The sequence below is a fragment of the Exserohilum turcica genome, assembly GCF_000359705.1.
Source record: "Exserohilum turcica Et28A unplaced genomic scaffold SETTUscaffold_3, whole genome shotgun sequence".
Lineage (NCBI taxonomy): Eukaryota > Fungi > Ascomycota > Dothideomycetes > Pleosporales > Pleosporaceae > Exserohilum > Exserohilum turcicum.
The window spans coordinates 1094347-1109403 of NW_007360136.1; the positions used below are offsets into that span (position 1 = coordinate 1094347).

A 15057-nucleotide genomic window follows, 5' to 3' on the forward strand; every position below is an offset into this window, starting at 1 on the left:
TTGATTGCTATTAGCACCAATAATCTTAGCATTAGTGGTCAAAGCTTTTGAGGACATTCTCGTGGTGGTGAGATTAGGGCGAAGCGCCTCTTCTTTCACCCTATAGCACAACAGCGCCCTAGCCGCATGCTCTGAAAATAGTTGCAATCGAGTCCTCGTGGCCGGTTTCCTCGAATCTGGCGGTTTCCAAGCAGTTTCCAGAAAACTCGAATTTGGCGTTGTGTGGTTAGTCATGGGTTTCCTGAATCAATCTTGAATTTCGAACAAAGACTCGTGTTTCCTTCCCCACAATCCTTCTACCTTCTCCACGCAACCCCACCTTTTCCGCTCATAGCACCCGTTTTGCGTCCCTTCCCCCCACGATTCTTCGGCTCTATTATTGCACCAGCTGCTAGCAACTAGTCACTGCCGTTGGCGTGTGCCGTGCTATCAACGCTGAGGCTGGCCATGGCAAGACAAGGCACACGGTCCAATGGCCAGCGGTCGGCCCTGAAATGTGCAATCTGCAACAAAGCATACTCCAAAGCAGAACATTTGCAGGTAAGCAGCGCCCTGACCATTTGCTTGTACCATAGCTTGCGGTATGCATGCATATTAAGACTCTGCGCGCTATAGACAATAAGTTACTAAAATAAGTAGAGGCATGAACGAACCCGTAAGCACCAACAGCCCCTGTCACCTCTTATCTGCTGGTCCCTTTAGCCTAGGCCCATCACATGTGGATACCATGATGCATGCGCTGATTCTCTGCTTCTGTTACATGTTCTAGATACCGGTGCAAAGCCATTTTCCTGTCACATCTGCGGGCGGCAGTTCAGCAGGCCTGATTCGGTAACAAGGCACGAGCGGACCCATACTCGCGTCGAGCCTCAGCACCAGCACCAGCAACAGCAACAGCAAATTGCCTGGCCCTTGTCTCCCGGCACACCAGATTATGCGAACTTCCCATCCGCTGCTGACCAGCGCCAGAGTAGCAGCTATCAAGCAGGGTCAAGCATCGAGGCCGGTTCTATGCTTGTCGACCCAGCCTTGACCGGCTCTGCGCTCGATGATCTCAGCATTGCTCTAGAATGGCCCGATGCGGAAGCCCTCTTGCAAAGCATCGTCACGTCTGACTGGGGTTCTCTGGCTCTGCCGCCAGGGAGCATGCCGCCAGCTCACCCACGCCAGCAGCCAGCACCACAGCTCAACCTTCCCTGCAATGTTGAGTCAATGCATGCTGGTGAGATCCAGGATGCTGAGCAATTATCGCCCCTCAACGGCTCACGAGAGGCAATTCAAAGTCTCAGTAATATGGTCACAAGCCTTGTATGTGCTACTGTTACCACAAAATATGCAGACCATCAGGTTATGGTTAGTAGCTAATAGTGAAACAGTCACAGAACGTCACCTCGGCTGTGGAAGCCCTGCCAGGATTAAGCTCAGCCTTCCTCGATAATTGTCTTCAAGCATATTTTTCTCATTTTAACCCCTACTTTCCGATTCTTCATAGGCCCACATTTGTCTTTCGAGACTGCTCACCAAGTTTAATACTCAATGCTATCGCCCTTGGATCGTTGTACATGGGCACAGACGACGCAGTTTCCAAAGTTAGTTCATACACTTCTCGCATCGTTATCGATCAGGGTTATTAACACACTTCATCTCACAAGGGCGAGGTATTATGGAGACTCGCACACACTGCCGTAGCTACCTCGGTTTGTTCCCTATTAATCTGATGGACTATGCCTCATTTGCTGACTTGAGCTACCCCCAGTGGCCGGTGCTATTGCGCCATCAAGGCCCTTATGATTCACACAGAGGCGTTCAGCTGGTGCTGACTGCCCTGCTCGGCCAATGTTATGCTATGATGTCTGAGGTATGCTCTCAGATTAGTATGTGTAACACGGCTCTTTACTGAATCCTGCAGAATACGGACCTCAAACTTACCAGTCAGGTATTTCATAGCCTGGGGTTCAACTGGGCAAACCAGAACAACCTATTTAGACCTTCGCCATCGCAACAGCCCACTCGCTCTGCAGAACAAGCCAGCGATGAGCATGCTTGGGAGAAGTGGGCTGCAGCAGAGGTTCATCACCGGGCACTCATCGGCCACTACATCCTCGACGGTCAACTAAGCTACCTTTCGGGCCGCCCAACAGCCGCGGTTTTGCATGCAACAAATAATCTGAGGCTTTCAGCCCGCTCCAAGGTTTTTCAGGCACAGAATGCTCAAGAGTGGCGCCATGAGTTGGAGGAGCAGCAGCCCCATGATTCCACATTTACTTTTTGTGACATCTACTACGAGCTCTTCTCTGCTAATCATCATGAAGATGACAGTAGTTCGTGCTTGTACGGCTTAACAATGCCACTGGACGTCCGTGCCGTGTTGGAATGTCTGCATGCTCTAGTGCGGGACAACCGCGAGGCACACTCTTCCAAGTCCATTGTCAACATCCCGGCGCTACCTCAAGTGAAGCTGGCTTTAGTGCGGGTATTTCAGCTTTTGACCAATACCTGGTCTTTGGACCATACTGAGCGTCTAGAGCTGACAATCCAGTGGCACTTTGTCTGTTTGGATCTACTCTGCAACTCCATTGAGCTTCTTGACCAGACCTGTCGCCATCTGCACATCAGTCAACACATCTTCAAGACAAGGAACAGCGGAGTAGAGCTAAAGGATTCACTAAATTGGATCAGAGGATCCACCGATGCCAAATACGCTTTTCTACACGCCGTAGCTATCCAGGACTTGATCGGTCAGCTCCCTTTCAATCGCATCAATACCTTTTGGATGCCCATACCTCTCTTCGCCACATCCATCCTTTACTCGCTTTTCCGCTTGAGCGGCGTGGCATCCGTTTCTGTTCCCACATCTGTACACTGGGAGTCTACACTAATTGCCCAACCAAGCATTGGAGAAGCGCCAGAAAGCCTCGGACGCGACTTATCTTGGAGAAAGACACAAAGCTTTCTCTTATCGGATTTGGCAATGCCAAACTACACCCTAGGTCCAGCACGCAATATACCTTTTGATATGAAAAAGATACAAATGATGATGCATGGCCTTGCTATTCAGTGGGGGGTGGCGGTTGAAATGGAGACAATATTATCACGTCTCGCAAGCCTAAATCCTTTGAAAGATTGAGCAAATCATCAGGAAAATAATATGAAATATCACGAAACGAACCAAACTTGGCTCTTCAACAGTCGACCGTACGCACATGCGGATCTACACGACGACGGGAAAGGACATGTACAAAATAGCCTTGGGGTCCAGCTAGCTCGGTTAGGGATTTGAATGTTGTTGTAAAAGTCTAGATTTTGGCGATGGATGGGTCTCTGGGCCAAAGCTCAGTCTGCTCGCCAAAGAGATGGTTGTCTGAATGGAGGCCTAATCCGGGCTGTGTCTGGATACGCCCGCCCCTAAGATTGAGGGAAATTAAGATAGGGTTGACCGGAGTTGGATGTATGATGGCGGACCCGAATTAGCAAAGACAAAGGCGCAGTCGTGGCCACTGTTGTCTGTGAGAAGCCAGCATGTTCCTGTCCGGTGGGCGGACCCGAGTACCATATGCGAGACCTGATGATTGTGGCTGCGCAAGACTGTGCTCTAGGCGATATGGGCCTGCAGAGATTTGAAAGAAAGAAAGAGAGTTGGCGCTGTGCCATCGAGTGTAACAGCCTCCACCAACGATGATCCGCGCCTGAGGCACAGAGAAGCGCTTCCGAGGCGCGCTTAGTTGATGGAGAGAATAGACAGGCGTCAAGGCATCATGGGGGGGGGGAGACATGGGCCCTGGCCCTCAGTGGCCAAGTCGGCAGCCGAGCCCCGCCTTCGCCACAGGGCCCCTCGAGCAACAGGGCTGCATGTTAGCCCAGTGGCCCAACGTCGTGCGGCGCGTGATAACGCCGAAAACAGGCGCGCTATCTCCATTGGTGTCCGCGGTGAGTGCGCCAGTCAATCGTTGACGTGGGATAGATTAGATGCATGTGTATTATGTGCCCAGTGTGCCTTGAGGGCGACGTTTGTTATTTTCCTATCCACGTCACGAGCCGTGTGGTGGGTGCACGCTGCTTAGGCCCCGAGTTAGCCGTCTAGGGTGGTGGCCTTGAAAGAATGCTCGTCGTGATGTGACGTATGGGGATTTCTGAGGCGGGACATGTAGCACAGGCTACAGGCAGAGGTGGAGTGATGGTGATCGAGAGGAGCCGTGGAGAATGGACAGTGCGGTGCCAGAGCTGAAGGTGTTGGGTTGCTCAAGAGGGAGCCAGCTACGGCGCTAGACCATGGATAGATGAGACAACCGAGCTGCGCATGTCTGTTGGTGGGTGTCATGATGCCATGTCTTGTGGGAGGGAAAGAGAGAAGTAGTGTGGCACAGCCCCCCCAGAGGCGGCCCAGCTAGCGCAACGAAGAGCGAGGATTCACGCTAGGCTAGCTTCCCCGCTCGAATGCGTGAATACAGTCGCCAGGTGCATATAAGCCAACGGTATCCTGATCGCTGGCCAATATGTCCTCTATCCACGACTCGGCCACCATCTCTGAGTCCATTGCTTCGACAAACCCTCTCCTGCGCAACAACCAAGCACCCGCAGCCACCATGAGCGACACCAATGGCAAGGCTCCAGTCAATGGCGCCAGCAGTGCGGCATCGCATGCCCAAGAGCCCATCATCAAGGTCCAGCCACCGCGACGAGAGGACCTCCAGCCCAGCTATGCTCGGGTCATCCAGCCTGACGATGCCGACGCCGATACCAACGGATGGTATGGCGGTATGGTGAGTTTGACATTTGCGCAAACAGTTCCCCAGATGCTAACTTACCCAGATCAACACGCTTGGCAGCTGCATTGGCACTCTAGGAGCGATTCCCTGCTGCATCATCTGCCCGAATCCATACAAGCCCGTCAACCAGGGCAACGTGGGGCTCGTCACCAAGTTCGGACGCTTTGCCCGCGCCGTGGATCCCGGTCTCGTCTATGTGAACCCGCTGTCGGAGCAGCTCACCCAGGTCGACATCAAGGTGCAGATTGTCGAGGTGCCCAAGCAGGTCTGCATGACAAAGGACAATGTCTCGCTGCAGCTGACGTCGGTCATTTACTACCGCATTACGTCGCCGCACAAGGCCGCCTTTAGCATCAGCAACATCCGCCAGGCGCTTGTCGAGCGCACCCAGACGACACTGCGTCATGTTGTTGGTGCGCGTGTCTTGCAGGACGTGATTGAGCGCCGAGAGGAGATTGCCCAGTCGATTCGTGAGATTATCGAGGAGCCTGCGCTTGGCTGGGGTGTCGAGGTCGAGTCCATGCTCGTCAAGGACATCATCTTTAGCCAGGAACTCCAGGACTCGCTGTCCATGGCTGCCCAGAGCAAGCGTACCGGTGAAGCCAAGGTGATTGCTGCGCGAGCCGAAGTCGAAGCCGCAAAGTTGATGAGGCAAGCTGTGAGTATTTTCCGTCATGACTTTTCCCTTCATCCTCTGACTTGTAACCTAACACTCTCTTTCAGGCCGATATCTTGTCTTCTGCCCCCGCCATGCAGATCCGCTATCTCGAAGCCATGCAGTCCATGGCCAAGAGCGCAAACTCCAAAGTCATCTTCCTGCCTGCCCAGAACCAAACGGTGCAGAGTGCCCTGGCTCAAGCAGACGCTGCAGGCGAAGGCCCCAGCTCTCACGGTGTCTCGAGCAACTCCCTGGGCGTCCACAGCTCCGCCGCCCACGAATACGGTGCCAATGACGCGGGCTTCCAGAGCGCCATCAACTCGCATGTCATCCAGAACATGTAGAGGAATGAATCACTCCAACTTTTCCATGATATATCAAGTTTGATCAACTTTGGAAACAACGTCTCTCAAAGGACATGGGTACTTGGAACTCCACATTCCGATATTCCACTACTTCAATTTAGCCCTCCCCCCCCTTCCCCTCCCGCTCCTAATCACCCACCCTCTGTTTTATCTATATATACACAGTAACGGTTTCAAGTTACGCGCGACGCAGGAGAGAGACAGAAAGAGAGACAGAAAGAGAGAGAAAGAGATGATGGATGACGTGGCCCATGATGGTGGCCTGCTTGACTGGACGCGCGGCTTTCTCTTTCTTCTTTCTGTTTTGAGCGGTTACATCACCTTATCATCACTTTTTTTTCTTTCTTTTCGTTTTGGACTTAACTACGCGTTCTTGATACCCGGCTTTTTTTCGGCGCTTAATGTATTATCGCTCACCCTCGCTTGGGATGGTTTTTTTCTTCTTCTTCTTCTTCTTCTTCTTCTTCTTCTTCTTCTTCTTCTTCTTCTTCTTCTCTTTGTTCTGTTTTGCAAGTCTAGGGTTTAGTTAGCTGTTTAGCGATGAGTTGGTATGCAGTAGATAATGATAATACATTACGCCTGAAGAAAACTAAAATGTCCCAAGTACATACCTTTTTTTTTTCGTCATGATGTTGCCATGCCAATCTTGCAAAACAACAAGAATCATGGTAATCATCCCAAAGTCAATCTCGATATGAAAAAACCTCATTGGTGCACATACAAGACAAAGCCCGAGTCGTGAATTTTGAACCTTTTTTTCTCTTCATCTTGTTATTTCGTGTAGTCTCAGCCGTCTACTCAATGACTGTTGTGTGTATTTTTTTTCCTCCACCTCTTCCACCACCACCTCATCAGCCTTGGTATATATATATATATCTCACCCTGCTGAGCCTCCCCCTTCCCCATACTGATACATAACGTTCGTCCAAAAATTGAGACAACGCTCCAATATGCAATGTTATTTTTGCAACTTCCAACCATGAAGCAGAAAAAAAATGAAGACAAAGAAATAGAAAAAAGGGTGTCTTGAACTCGCTTATCCGGTGCGTAGTTGCAACATTGACTTGAGAGAGAAAGAGAGAGATTTTTCGCTATCATTGAAGAATGAAGAAGAAAAGACACAAGGAAAAAACCCAAACAAGACCGGTTATCAAAGAAGAAGGAGGTATAGGGAATCAAGAGGGCGTCAGCCAAGCAGTGTATGCAGACCAGAAGAGCACAAGAATACACATGAAATGTAAGAATAAGGGCAAACCACAGCAAGGGTGCAGAGGCTAAACAGGCGCAATTCATGATGGAAGGACAGTCGTTTTATCGGCTGTTGATCCGTTTCCAAGAATTGGCCGGATGTCCTTTGGTTGGGGCTCGCCGGTTGCCCATTTTGTTGCTGCGTTGACAATGTTTGCGCAAACCGGATCTATGTACCTGACCCATAATGATGCTGAGCGGTACAGTATGTAGTAGAAGACGGCAATGGCAATGAGAATATGGGGAACGGATCCGCGCTGAAGATCCTGTTGTTCTCCCTTTTCGTTTACGGGCGGGTTCATGGCCGAGGGTAGGTAGATCATCCAGGTCAAGACAGTCTTGATGAATGTGTTGTGGATGAGGTAGACAGGGAAACTGACACGACCAAGGAAGTTGAAGACGGGCGAGGTGAGCAATTTGCGTGCGTTTCTCGAGAAGAAGATTCCAAGCAAAACCGTGGCGGCTCCAAGGTGGTCCCAGTAACGTCGGATATCCGTCTTTTCGGCTGTAAGGCTGAGCATGATTTTGGACATGGTGTCCGACCAGCGCGCATTTCCAAATGCTTCCTGGGGAAATCCGGCCATGAACATGCCACAGACAATCATAATGGCAGGAATGGGAGCGGGAAGAACCGACGTAGCGGAATCCTTGTAGTGGTTATGCAACTCGGCAACAAACATGCCCGTGACAATGTTCAAGCCCTCGATGGAACCCACGGTGATTTCTGAATCAGTCAGCACTTATGACACCCGGTGCATTGTTTCAAAACTAGCTTACCCTTGCCTACTTGCCAGAAGTAGGCGTACATGACTGCGTAGATGATAAAACGCGCCTTGGGCCTGACGAGGACTGTAGCAAGCATGGTTGTGTATACGAGAAAAGCGCCCTGGAGAAACAGATGCAGTGTCCATTGTGTGCCGTCGTACTCGTCCCAGCCGATTGTCCACGTCTCGACTTGGGCTTTGAAAAGCGAAGTAAGGGCCATCCACAGGGACGGCTCCTGTCGGTGCCAGCCCTGGCGTATCCACTGCGCATCGACGTGCTTGGTCATGTGGTATGCGTTTGTCTGGGCCATGAACCAGCTGATGATGGTGGCAATCATGGTGGGCAGAATCAGTCGTCCGGAGCGGGCCAGAGCGCTGCGCGCAATGGCGTGGAAGGCGGCATCGTAGTTGCCAGCGCGGGATTTGGAAATGGGGCCGATGGAGTTGACGTAGCCGGTGACGAGGAAGAAGAGAGCGACGGCGCTGCGGCCTCCGACGGCAAGGCGGAAGAAGGGCAGCTGGAACAGATGGGGCGCGGTCTTGGGATCGGCGGCTGGCCGGTGTAGCCACGGGACGAATGCGGTGCAGAGATGGCCGCAGACGACCATAAAGGAGGCTACTCCTCGAAGGCCCTATACCATGTCCGTGTCAGTGCTGGTTCCGCAGCGTCGGGTGCGGGCAGAGCGGGTGTAACTTGCATCTATCCAGTTGGCGTCGCGGGGGGGCATTGGGTCTGGGTGGGCAGGCGGCGTGCAAGAAAAGCTGGAGCGAGCGTGGTGGGTAAGGAATGCAAGGATCTAGGAATTGAGAATGGTCAAGGGCATTGCCGGGGGCCAGGCCAAAAAAGTCGCGGGCGGTGGGCGGGAGGGCAGTGAAGGGGGATTGCAAGAGAAGAGAACAAAAGAGACAAGACCCAAGGGAACAGGCAGCTTGGCAGCGGGAATGGCAGCAGGCGAGGCCAGAGGGGGGGACTGGGCGAGGCCGTCGGGGAAGTGAGAAGGAAGACAGGAAAAGGCGGAGGGTGGTTTGGTGTGTAGATATGCACTCGAGTGGCGGCGGCGGCGGCGGGCCATGGGCTTTTGGCAGGGCGCTTGCACTTGACCCTGGTCCAGCCTGGTCCAACCTGGTCCCAAGCAGCGGGGGTGGCTACATGTTTTTCCAGGAACGCGCGCGCGCTGCTCCAGATAGACGCGGCCCACTGGCACTGGCGCAATGGGCCGGCCGGCGACTCGCGTCAAGACACGCGTCGGGCGCGGCGGGGGCGGCCCCTTCCCAGCCCATGCCTCACCACCACCTCTACTACTTACCACCGCAACAAGAACACCAAAAACACCAGCAATGCAACAATGCCCTTTGTTGAGTGCGCCGTGCCGCCCACGCCCAGCCCGCTGAAGCACGCGCGAGACGGCCTGCCCCGCGCCCAGCTGCTGCTGCTGCCGCTGCCGCTGCCGCCGCCGCTGCTGCTGCACCCCCTTCCCATCGCTGTCCCTTTCCAGCACAGCTTCATCTTGAAGCCACACATCCCGACTTTCCTAGTCGGGACCCCTGCCACGGCGGCACGCAGCACAGCCGTCCTGGTCCAACTACTACCAGGTACAGTCAACCCCCCCACGACCCATTGGCCCCCCTCAGTCAGCAGCCTCGCCTCGCTCCAGCACACACACAGGCCCGTAATGCATGGAGCCGTCAATCTCGCGAACACCGTCCGCGCGCCTCCCTCGGGCCAGCACGCCAGCAGCACGCTGCGCTCTGCCATCGCGCCCCCATCTGAGGCCTACCACTACCGTGCGCCTTTTCTCGCAATCACAATCATCCAAGCGGGAAACCGTTCGTCGCCTTGGCACGCTGACGTGGAGCGCCGCTTTACCCGACACTAGTCCCCCTGAAGTCAGGGGCTACTGAAACCTGCTATCCCCGTCGTGCATGCCCGCCAGCCAGGTGCCCGTTCCGCTCCAAGTCGGAAATGCCCAATTGCATCTCCACCCAATTGGCCATCAAACGCCCCGAATCTTAAACGTTGGGCCACATGCTCTGCTCTGTCTAATTTCACCTGGCCAAAAACGTAAAAGGGGGTGTAAATAAAGCCTTGGCTTCGACGTCACTGCTGCCACTCAGGCGCGCCTTGGAGTTCCTTTGTTCTAATCTGCCCTATAAAGACGCTCCGATCGTATATCTTACCTCCGCCCGTCTCCATGTCAGCTTGGTCAATGGTCACATTTCAAGGTAGCATATGTACATATATAGAAATCAACCGCCGACTCGGCCTCACCCCCCACAACGTGCAGGCAAATCCTGCCCGGAACCTATGTATCTGGCATGGGGGCCGTCGATCTTACTAAGCCCTTTTATTGGAACCTAACGGATATCTCATCGAAGCTTGTTTCTGCACTACTATACAGTAACAAGAAACGGTCTCTTGTCTGTGACGTCCAAGCCGCCCCCCCCCCTCCTCCACGCACTAGTCTTAGTCTCATCACTGCGGACTAGGTGTACGTACCAAAGCAAAGAAAAAGCAGCATTGGAAATAAATAAATAAAAAACTTTGCTAGCACTAGATGTAGGTACGTGTGTAGTGGCCAGAATGACTAAACATGCCAAATACCACGGATCATGTGCTGCATATGCTTGCCACTAGGACACACCGATCTGCAAGTTCAATCTAGTAACTGTACACACACACACACACACACATGCAAGGCATAATGAGAAAAGGCTTGACCAAGCACGCACAAGCCCTAGAATGCTTCAAGTTAGAAACGCCCTCGACGCCCCATCTTCTGGTATGAAACGTGATAATACAACCCAAGCATTACTTTGCAAAAGGTAGCTCAGCCCAGCCCAGCCCAGCCTAGCCCACATGAACATTCGGTCTACTACGGCCAGCCTGCGCCCTACGCATTGTCGCCTTCGCCGTTGTCATGATGCATCTCGGTCCCGTGGAATGCGTCGCCAAACGCAGAGTCGTCGACCAGATCCAGCCCCAGATTGTCGTCATGTCCATAGTCGGCCAGCGCGTCCCCGGCACTGTCGAGATTGTCAAAGCTTCCAAAGTCGGCCGTGTCGAACATGCTGCCTGCATCAGCCTCCATGTTCGATGAAGCCATGGCCCCACCAGCATTGCTTGCCGCTTGCTGGTTGTTGCTCATATTTGCCTGCGGAATGTTGCCACTTGGCTGCTGCGCATTTGTTGCCTGATCGTTGACCATCACCCAGTCCTCGCCCTTGTCTCCTGCAGACGCCATGCCTGACATTTCCACATCCAAGTCCAGAAGGTCAGCTCCCACGTCCAGGTTTGTGTCTTGCTGGTCAAACGTCGGCGCCTGGTTCATGTTGCCATGAGGTGCATTGGGCGTGCCAGTTGCTGACTGCGACTGGCTTGGAGGCTGCGACAATCGAGGCAGCGAGATGTTGCCAATGGGCGTGCCAGATATTGAGCCTGACCCGTATTGATCCAAGAGCCCCGCTGCTGAGTTCTCCTCCACAGATCCCTCATTATTAGCTCCAGACGATGTACCGTTGGCATTTTGCTGAGGTTCGTTGCCGTTGACCTGTGCCTTTGGAGGCGACGGCTGCTGTATCTCGGTAAAGCCACCCTTGTCTACACAAACCACGGCCTTCTTTGCTTCAAATGTAACCCCCAGTGACTTTTCCAAATCTTTCACAACTTCCTCGACGGGGTTCGCCCCGTCAGCTTCGCCGTCGGCAGGGCGTGATAGATCTCGTAATCGTCGTTCCGCCTTGATATATGTCCGGGTGCGCTTCAAGTGCGCAATCTTCTTCGCATGCTCGGCTTTCATCTTGTCAATCTCAGCCTGCTCGTTCTTGGTGTATTCTGATACACGCTTTTCAAAGTCCTTGAGCTGCTCCGCGTCCAGCTTGTAATAGTTCTTGACCTTGTAGCTTTCTTTTCCCGTCTCTACATTTTCTGCACCAGGCGCATCCAGGATGCCTGCAGTGAGCGGAGCGAGTTCGCCCATGAGGCCAAGACCAAGGTCGATGGGCGCAATCTTTCCAATCGCATACGGTGACGAGAAAATCTCCTCCATCCATTCATGGTGCTGCTTGTATCGCGACAGACTTATCTCGCGTGGGGTCAAAAAGTCAAACGCATCTTGTGTGGCATTCTCCTCTTCCTCGAGCGTATTGTCTGGCACTATTGCGCCCGGCGGGGGCTGACGGGGCTGGGGCTGCGTCGGCAAGCGCTGGCGTTTGGCTGGAGGCGGTTGTGCAGCATACGGTCGACCTGGCTGCATCGGGTTGTAGTAGGGCTGTGGGCCTCTCATCGCCTGCTGTCCAAACTCAACCTTGGGCCAGTTGGCTTGGTCCACCAGCATGAACTCCTTGCGCATCAGTGGTCCTGCCTGCTGTAGCTGAGCCCGCATCTGCAACTGGGCCTGCACATCTCGCGGTATGGGAATTTGCGAGGCAGGAATTCGGCTTTGCGGCTCGGCCGGCTTGTAGTGCACCAGCCAGAGGTTGGGGTCGATAGTACCGGGTCCAGCAGCTATCCTGTATCGATGGCGTGCATGCATCGCATATGGCTCATGTGGGTAGTGGTAGCCACTGTTGTGGACAAAGACCTGGAGAGTCTGCGTGGTATTAGATGATGCAATGTTGGTATACCTCGGACACACGTACATAGCCGCGCACGTTCATGTCGTATGCGCTCTCAGCATCAGCCCACACCATTCCGTCCGACGCAAACATGTTGCCCATGCGCGGGGGCTGCCAGGTGAGGATGACGGTGCCATCTGGCGGAGGGGCCGACAGGAACGTCCACGCAACGGGCGAAGTGTCGCGCACAATCTGCGGACCCTTGATGAGGTACTCGAGGGCCTGCTGAGCCTGCAGGCCAGGTAACGTAGGAAAGCGATACGACGATATCAGATGCACGTGGGCGAGCTGTACGGTTAGTCGACGAAGATGGTCGCGCAGCTTCGGGAGTGCTCACGAGATGGTTTGGCACCTGCGCACTCGGGTCGGGGGCATGGTAGGCCTGATTCATACCGTACATGATGACTGAGGTAAGGCGACAGCAGTGCCGCGTCGATCAATTCGGGTTGCGTGGTGATGCAGCGGGCGCGAAAGGCTGGGGTTGATGTCTGGAATCTTTGGCGCGTTGAACCACGCGCGACTGCCAAGACATTGGACAAAAGCGGCTAGCGTGGTCGTGGTCAAGTATCACTGCAAGTCCGAAGCATTCATGATGACCGAATCCATATTCACCTTGGTTTTGTTATTACAGAGATTTCGCGGTCAAATTGCAGGGCAAAGGAGACTCGGAATTGACTTGGGGTTGGGGTCTGCAAGTATTTCGGAAGCTTCAAACGTCCAACAACGCAGCAAGACTGCCGCATATTCACCCGCTGTCAAGCAGTCTGTAATCCAATCTCAAACCCCGTAATTCTCGCAGCAGTTCAACCAGTAGACTGACAGAAGCATAGATTACACCAACCAGTACTCTGAACCAATAAAATGACCCACCCTTCCCATACTATTGTCCGAATCCAGTCGCCGAACCTGATTGGCTTTCAACGCACGCAGCAACAACGGTGGTGGTCTAGCCCTGTGGGGGGGTAAAAAAAATTGCCGGTCTCGCATAATGATACCCCCACCCACGCCAACCCCATCGCCGCTTTTTCGTGGAAAAAATTGTTGTCTCTAGATATTTCCCCTCAGATTTCTCGTCCCTCCATCAAAGCATCCAATCAGCTTGGTTCTACAGCGCAACAGCGCAACATCGGGCTTGTGGTTTAGTGGTATAATACTCCCTTAGCATGGGAGTGGTCCGGGGTTCGGTAAGCTCTACTGTTCCTCCAATGTTCGATTCGCCACTAACAGTAGTGACAGATTCCCCGCGAGTCCAACGGTCTTTTTTTTGCGAATCTGTATTCCATGTGGTGGTGCTGATTTTCTGAATGCCCGAAGTGTGTGGTGCGAGATACCCCTGCTCCCACTCAGCATTTTTGGCTGGAACACGTTGGCAGGTGTGTTAGGAATATCAGTAGGCCGTAGAGAAGTATGGTTGTTGCAATCTAACGTTTTAACCACTGTAGGATTCTTAGGTGCTGTATGATGCGTTTGGCGTATATTGCACTATGGCTTCAGTTCTGACATGGCCGTGCCGACTTCGCCGCCTCTACACATGCACCAACATCATCTATTTGTTTTATGAGTGATTTTAACGTGCTGACGCAGGATTCCACAACGTAGTAGCGTATTCAATAGGAGGTAACAGTAAGGTACCTAACAAGATGTATTCGACAGTGGATCTAATAATACGACGAAGTCGACGACCTGCTATCCGCCCTATTGCGCGTACGCATACATCCCTCACAATGGCAGTCGAGTTCGACGCCCGCAGAACGCTGGACCCTAAACCTTGTGAGCCGTCGACTAAATAAACCAGACGCACCAAGGCCCAACTCGACCGTCCTGCGCTGCGTCGTCACTGGCGACGAGCCAGTCGAGCAGCCCTCGCCGCCCGTCTCGACGACACCCACGAGGGCGTCAACCGCCTGCAACCGCTGGACATCTCGTGCCGTGACGGCCCCCAGTGCAGGGATATCGCCCTTGTCCAGACTATTCGTGATGCGTGCTATGGCCAGTGCATCCAGCATCCCCGTCCACGTGGGCACCTGGTAAATGTACCAGGCCAGATATGCGAGGCCGAGCAGCTGCAGGAGCATCAGCATGGATATGACGATTGTGCCTGCAAGCGACACGGCGGGCTTGGGCAGGAATATGCCTGGTGCGGTGTAGAGGGGGCGCGCCGTGTAGCCAGCTGTTTTCTGGGCCGTCTGCACGAGCATGGCTTCGTTGGCGTGGAATCTAATACGGTCAGCATGTACGAGGAAGAAGAAGAAGAAAAATTTGATGTCGAGCCCTCTTCGGTAGTGGACATCATGGAAATACTGCGACACATGCGGCTTCGTGTGAAGAAGAAAAAGAAGAAAAGTAAAGACAGGAAGATATACATACATGCTCGCAGAAAGATACCTCTCAGTATACTCCACGTCGGAAAACAAGGCGTCAGTGAAATTCCGCATGATCCTGAGCACCCGCTCGCTGTCATCAACGGGTGCCTCGCACGCAACAGCATAATCGCGGTAACTGCGGAACGCAGAAAAAGGCAGACGGTTCTCCTGGCAAATCTGGTGCAGCACGAGCGGTGCCGTGGCGTTTGTCGATGCATTTGCGGCTGCGAAGAGAGATCGGTTTCCGAATAGCGTCACGGCTGAGGTCATTAGTGGGCC

General features: G+C 53.4%; 5 protein-coding genes and 1 non-coding gene across 6 annotated transcripts; 4 read left to right on the plus strand and 2 right to left on the minus strand.

The window, feature by feature from the left end:
• Positions 1-447: 447 nt before the first annotated feature.
• On the plus strand, positions 448-3127 carry SETTUDRAFT_89967 (uncharacterized protein; the record flags this gene model as incomplete). Its single annotated transcript, XM_008029155.1, has 6 exons — positions 448-540; positions 784-1308; positions 1377-1589; positions 1653-1697; positions 1757-1858; positions 1910-3127. The coding sequence occupies 6 exons, from the start codon at positions 448-450 to the stop codon at positions 3125-3127; spliced, it is 2196 nt and encodes a 731-aa protein (XP_008027346.1).
• A 1397-nt stretch (positions 3128-4524) lies between these two features.
• On the plus strand, positions 4525-6153 carry SETTUDRAFT_163633 (uncharacterized protein). Its single transcript, XM_008029156.1, has 3 exons — positions 4525-4760; positions 4810-5424; positions 5490-6153. The coding sequence occupies exons 1-3, from the start codon at positions 4584-4586 to the stop codon at positions 5766-5768; spliced, it is 1071 nt and encodes a 356-aa protein (XP_008027347.1). The 5' UTR covers positions 4525-4583; the 3' UTR covers positions 5769-6153.
• Positions 6154-6628: 475 nt separating this feature from the next.
• SETTUDRAFT_163634 (uncharacterized protein) lies at positions 6629-8519 on the minus strand. Its single transcript, XM_008029157.1, is given in 4 exon segments — positions 6629-7761; positions 7815-8429; positions 8478-8481; positions 8499-8519. The coding sequence occupies 4 exon segments, from the start codon at positions 8499-8501 to the stop codon at positions 7079-7081; spliced, it is 1305 nt and encodes a 434-aa protein (XP_008027348.1). The 5' UTR covers positions 8502-8519; the 3' UTR covers positions 6629-7078.
• Positions 8520-9147: 628 nt separating this feature from the next.
• On the plus strand, positions 9148-9678 carry SETTUDRAFT_32044 (uncharacterized protein; the record flags this gene model as incomplete). The annotated part of the gene is made up of 1 exon (XM_008028800.1): positions 9148-9678. The coding sequence occupies one exon, from the start codon at positions 9148-9150 to the stop codon at positions 9676-9678; it is 531 nt and encodes a 176-aa protein (XP_008026991.1).
• Positions 9679-10574: 896 nt separating this feature from the next.
• Positions 10575-12860, minus strand: SETTUDRAFT_163635 (uncharacterized protein). The gene is made up of 3 exons (XM_008029158.1): positions 12753-12860; positions 12440-12703; positions 10575-12390 (listed from the first exon to the last, which is right to left on the minus strand). Exons 1-3 carry the CDS (start codon positions 12813-12815, stop codon positions 10693-10695), a joined length of 2025 nt encoding a protein of 674 aa, XP_008027349.1. The 5' UTR covers positions 12816-12860; the 3' UTR covers positions 10575-10692.
• A 683-nt stretch (positions 12861-13543) lies between these two features.
• SETTUDRAFT_t26 lies at positions 13544-13617 on the plus strand. Its single transcript has one exon. It is a non-coding gene; the product is annotated as a tRNA-Ala (tRNA).
• The last annotated feature ends 1440 nt before the right edge of the window (positions 13618-15057 follow it).

What these genes read in the sequence shown, in the direction of transcription:
- SETTUDRAFT_163635 (XM_008029158.1), bottom strand. Translation starts at nt 12,815, where the DNA reads ATGTACGGTATGAATCAGGCCTACCATGCCCCCGACCCGAGTGCGCAG. An exon ending in CGCAGGTGCCAAACCATCTC is followed by an intron (nt 12,704 to 12,752) that starts GTGAGCACTCCC and finishes CTAACCGTACAG; the next exon opens with CTCGCCCACGTGCATCTGAT. An exon ending in ACATGAACGTGCGCGGCTAT is followed by an intron (nt 12,391 to 12,439) that starts GTACGTGTGTCC and finishes AATACCACGCAG; the next exon opens with ACTCTCCAGGTCTTTGTCCA.
- SETTUDRAFT_163633 (XM_008029156.1), top strand. Translation starts at nt 4,584, where the DNA reads ATGAGCGACACCAATGGCAAGGCTCCAGTCAATGGCGCCAGCAGTGCG. An exon ending in ACGGATGGTATGGCGGTATG is followed by an intron (nt 4,761 to 4,809) that starts GTGAGTTTGACA and finishes TAACTTACCCAG; the next exon opens with ATCAACACGCTTGGCAGCTG. An exon ending in CAAAGTTGATGAGGCAAGCT is followed by an intron (nt 5,425 to 5,489) that starts GTGAGTATTTTC and finishes ACTCTCTTTCAG; the next exon opens with GCCGATATCTTGTCTTCTGC.
- SETTUDRAFT_163634 (XM_008029157.1), bottom strand. An exon ending in CTTCTGGCAAGTAGGCAAGG is followed by an intron (nt 7,762 to 7,814) that starts GTAAGCTAGTTT and finishes TGACTGATTCAG; the next exon opens with AAATCACCGTGGGTTCCATC.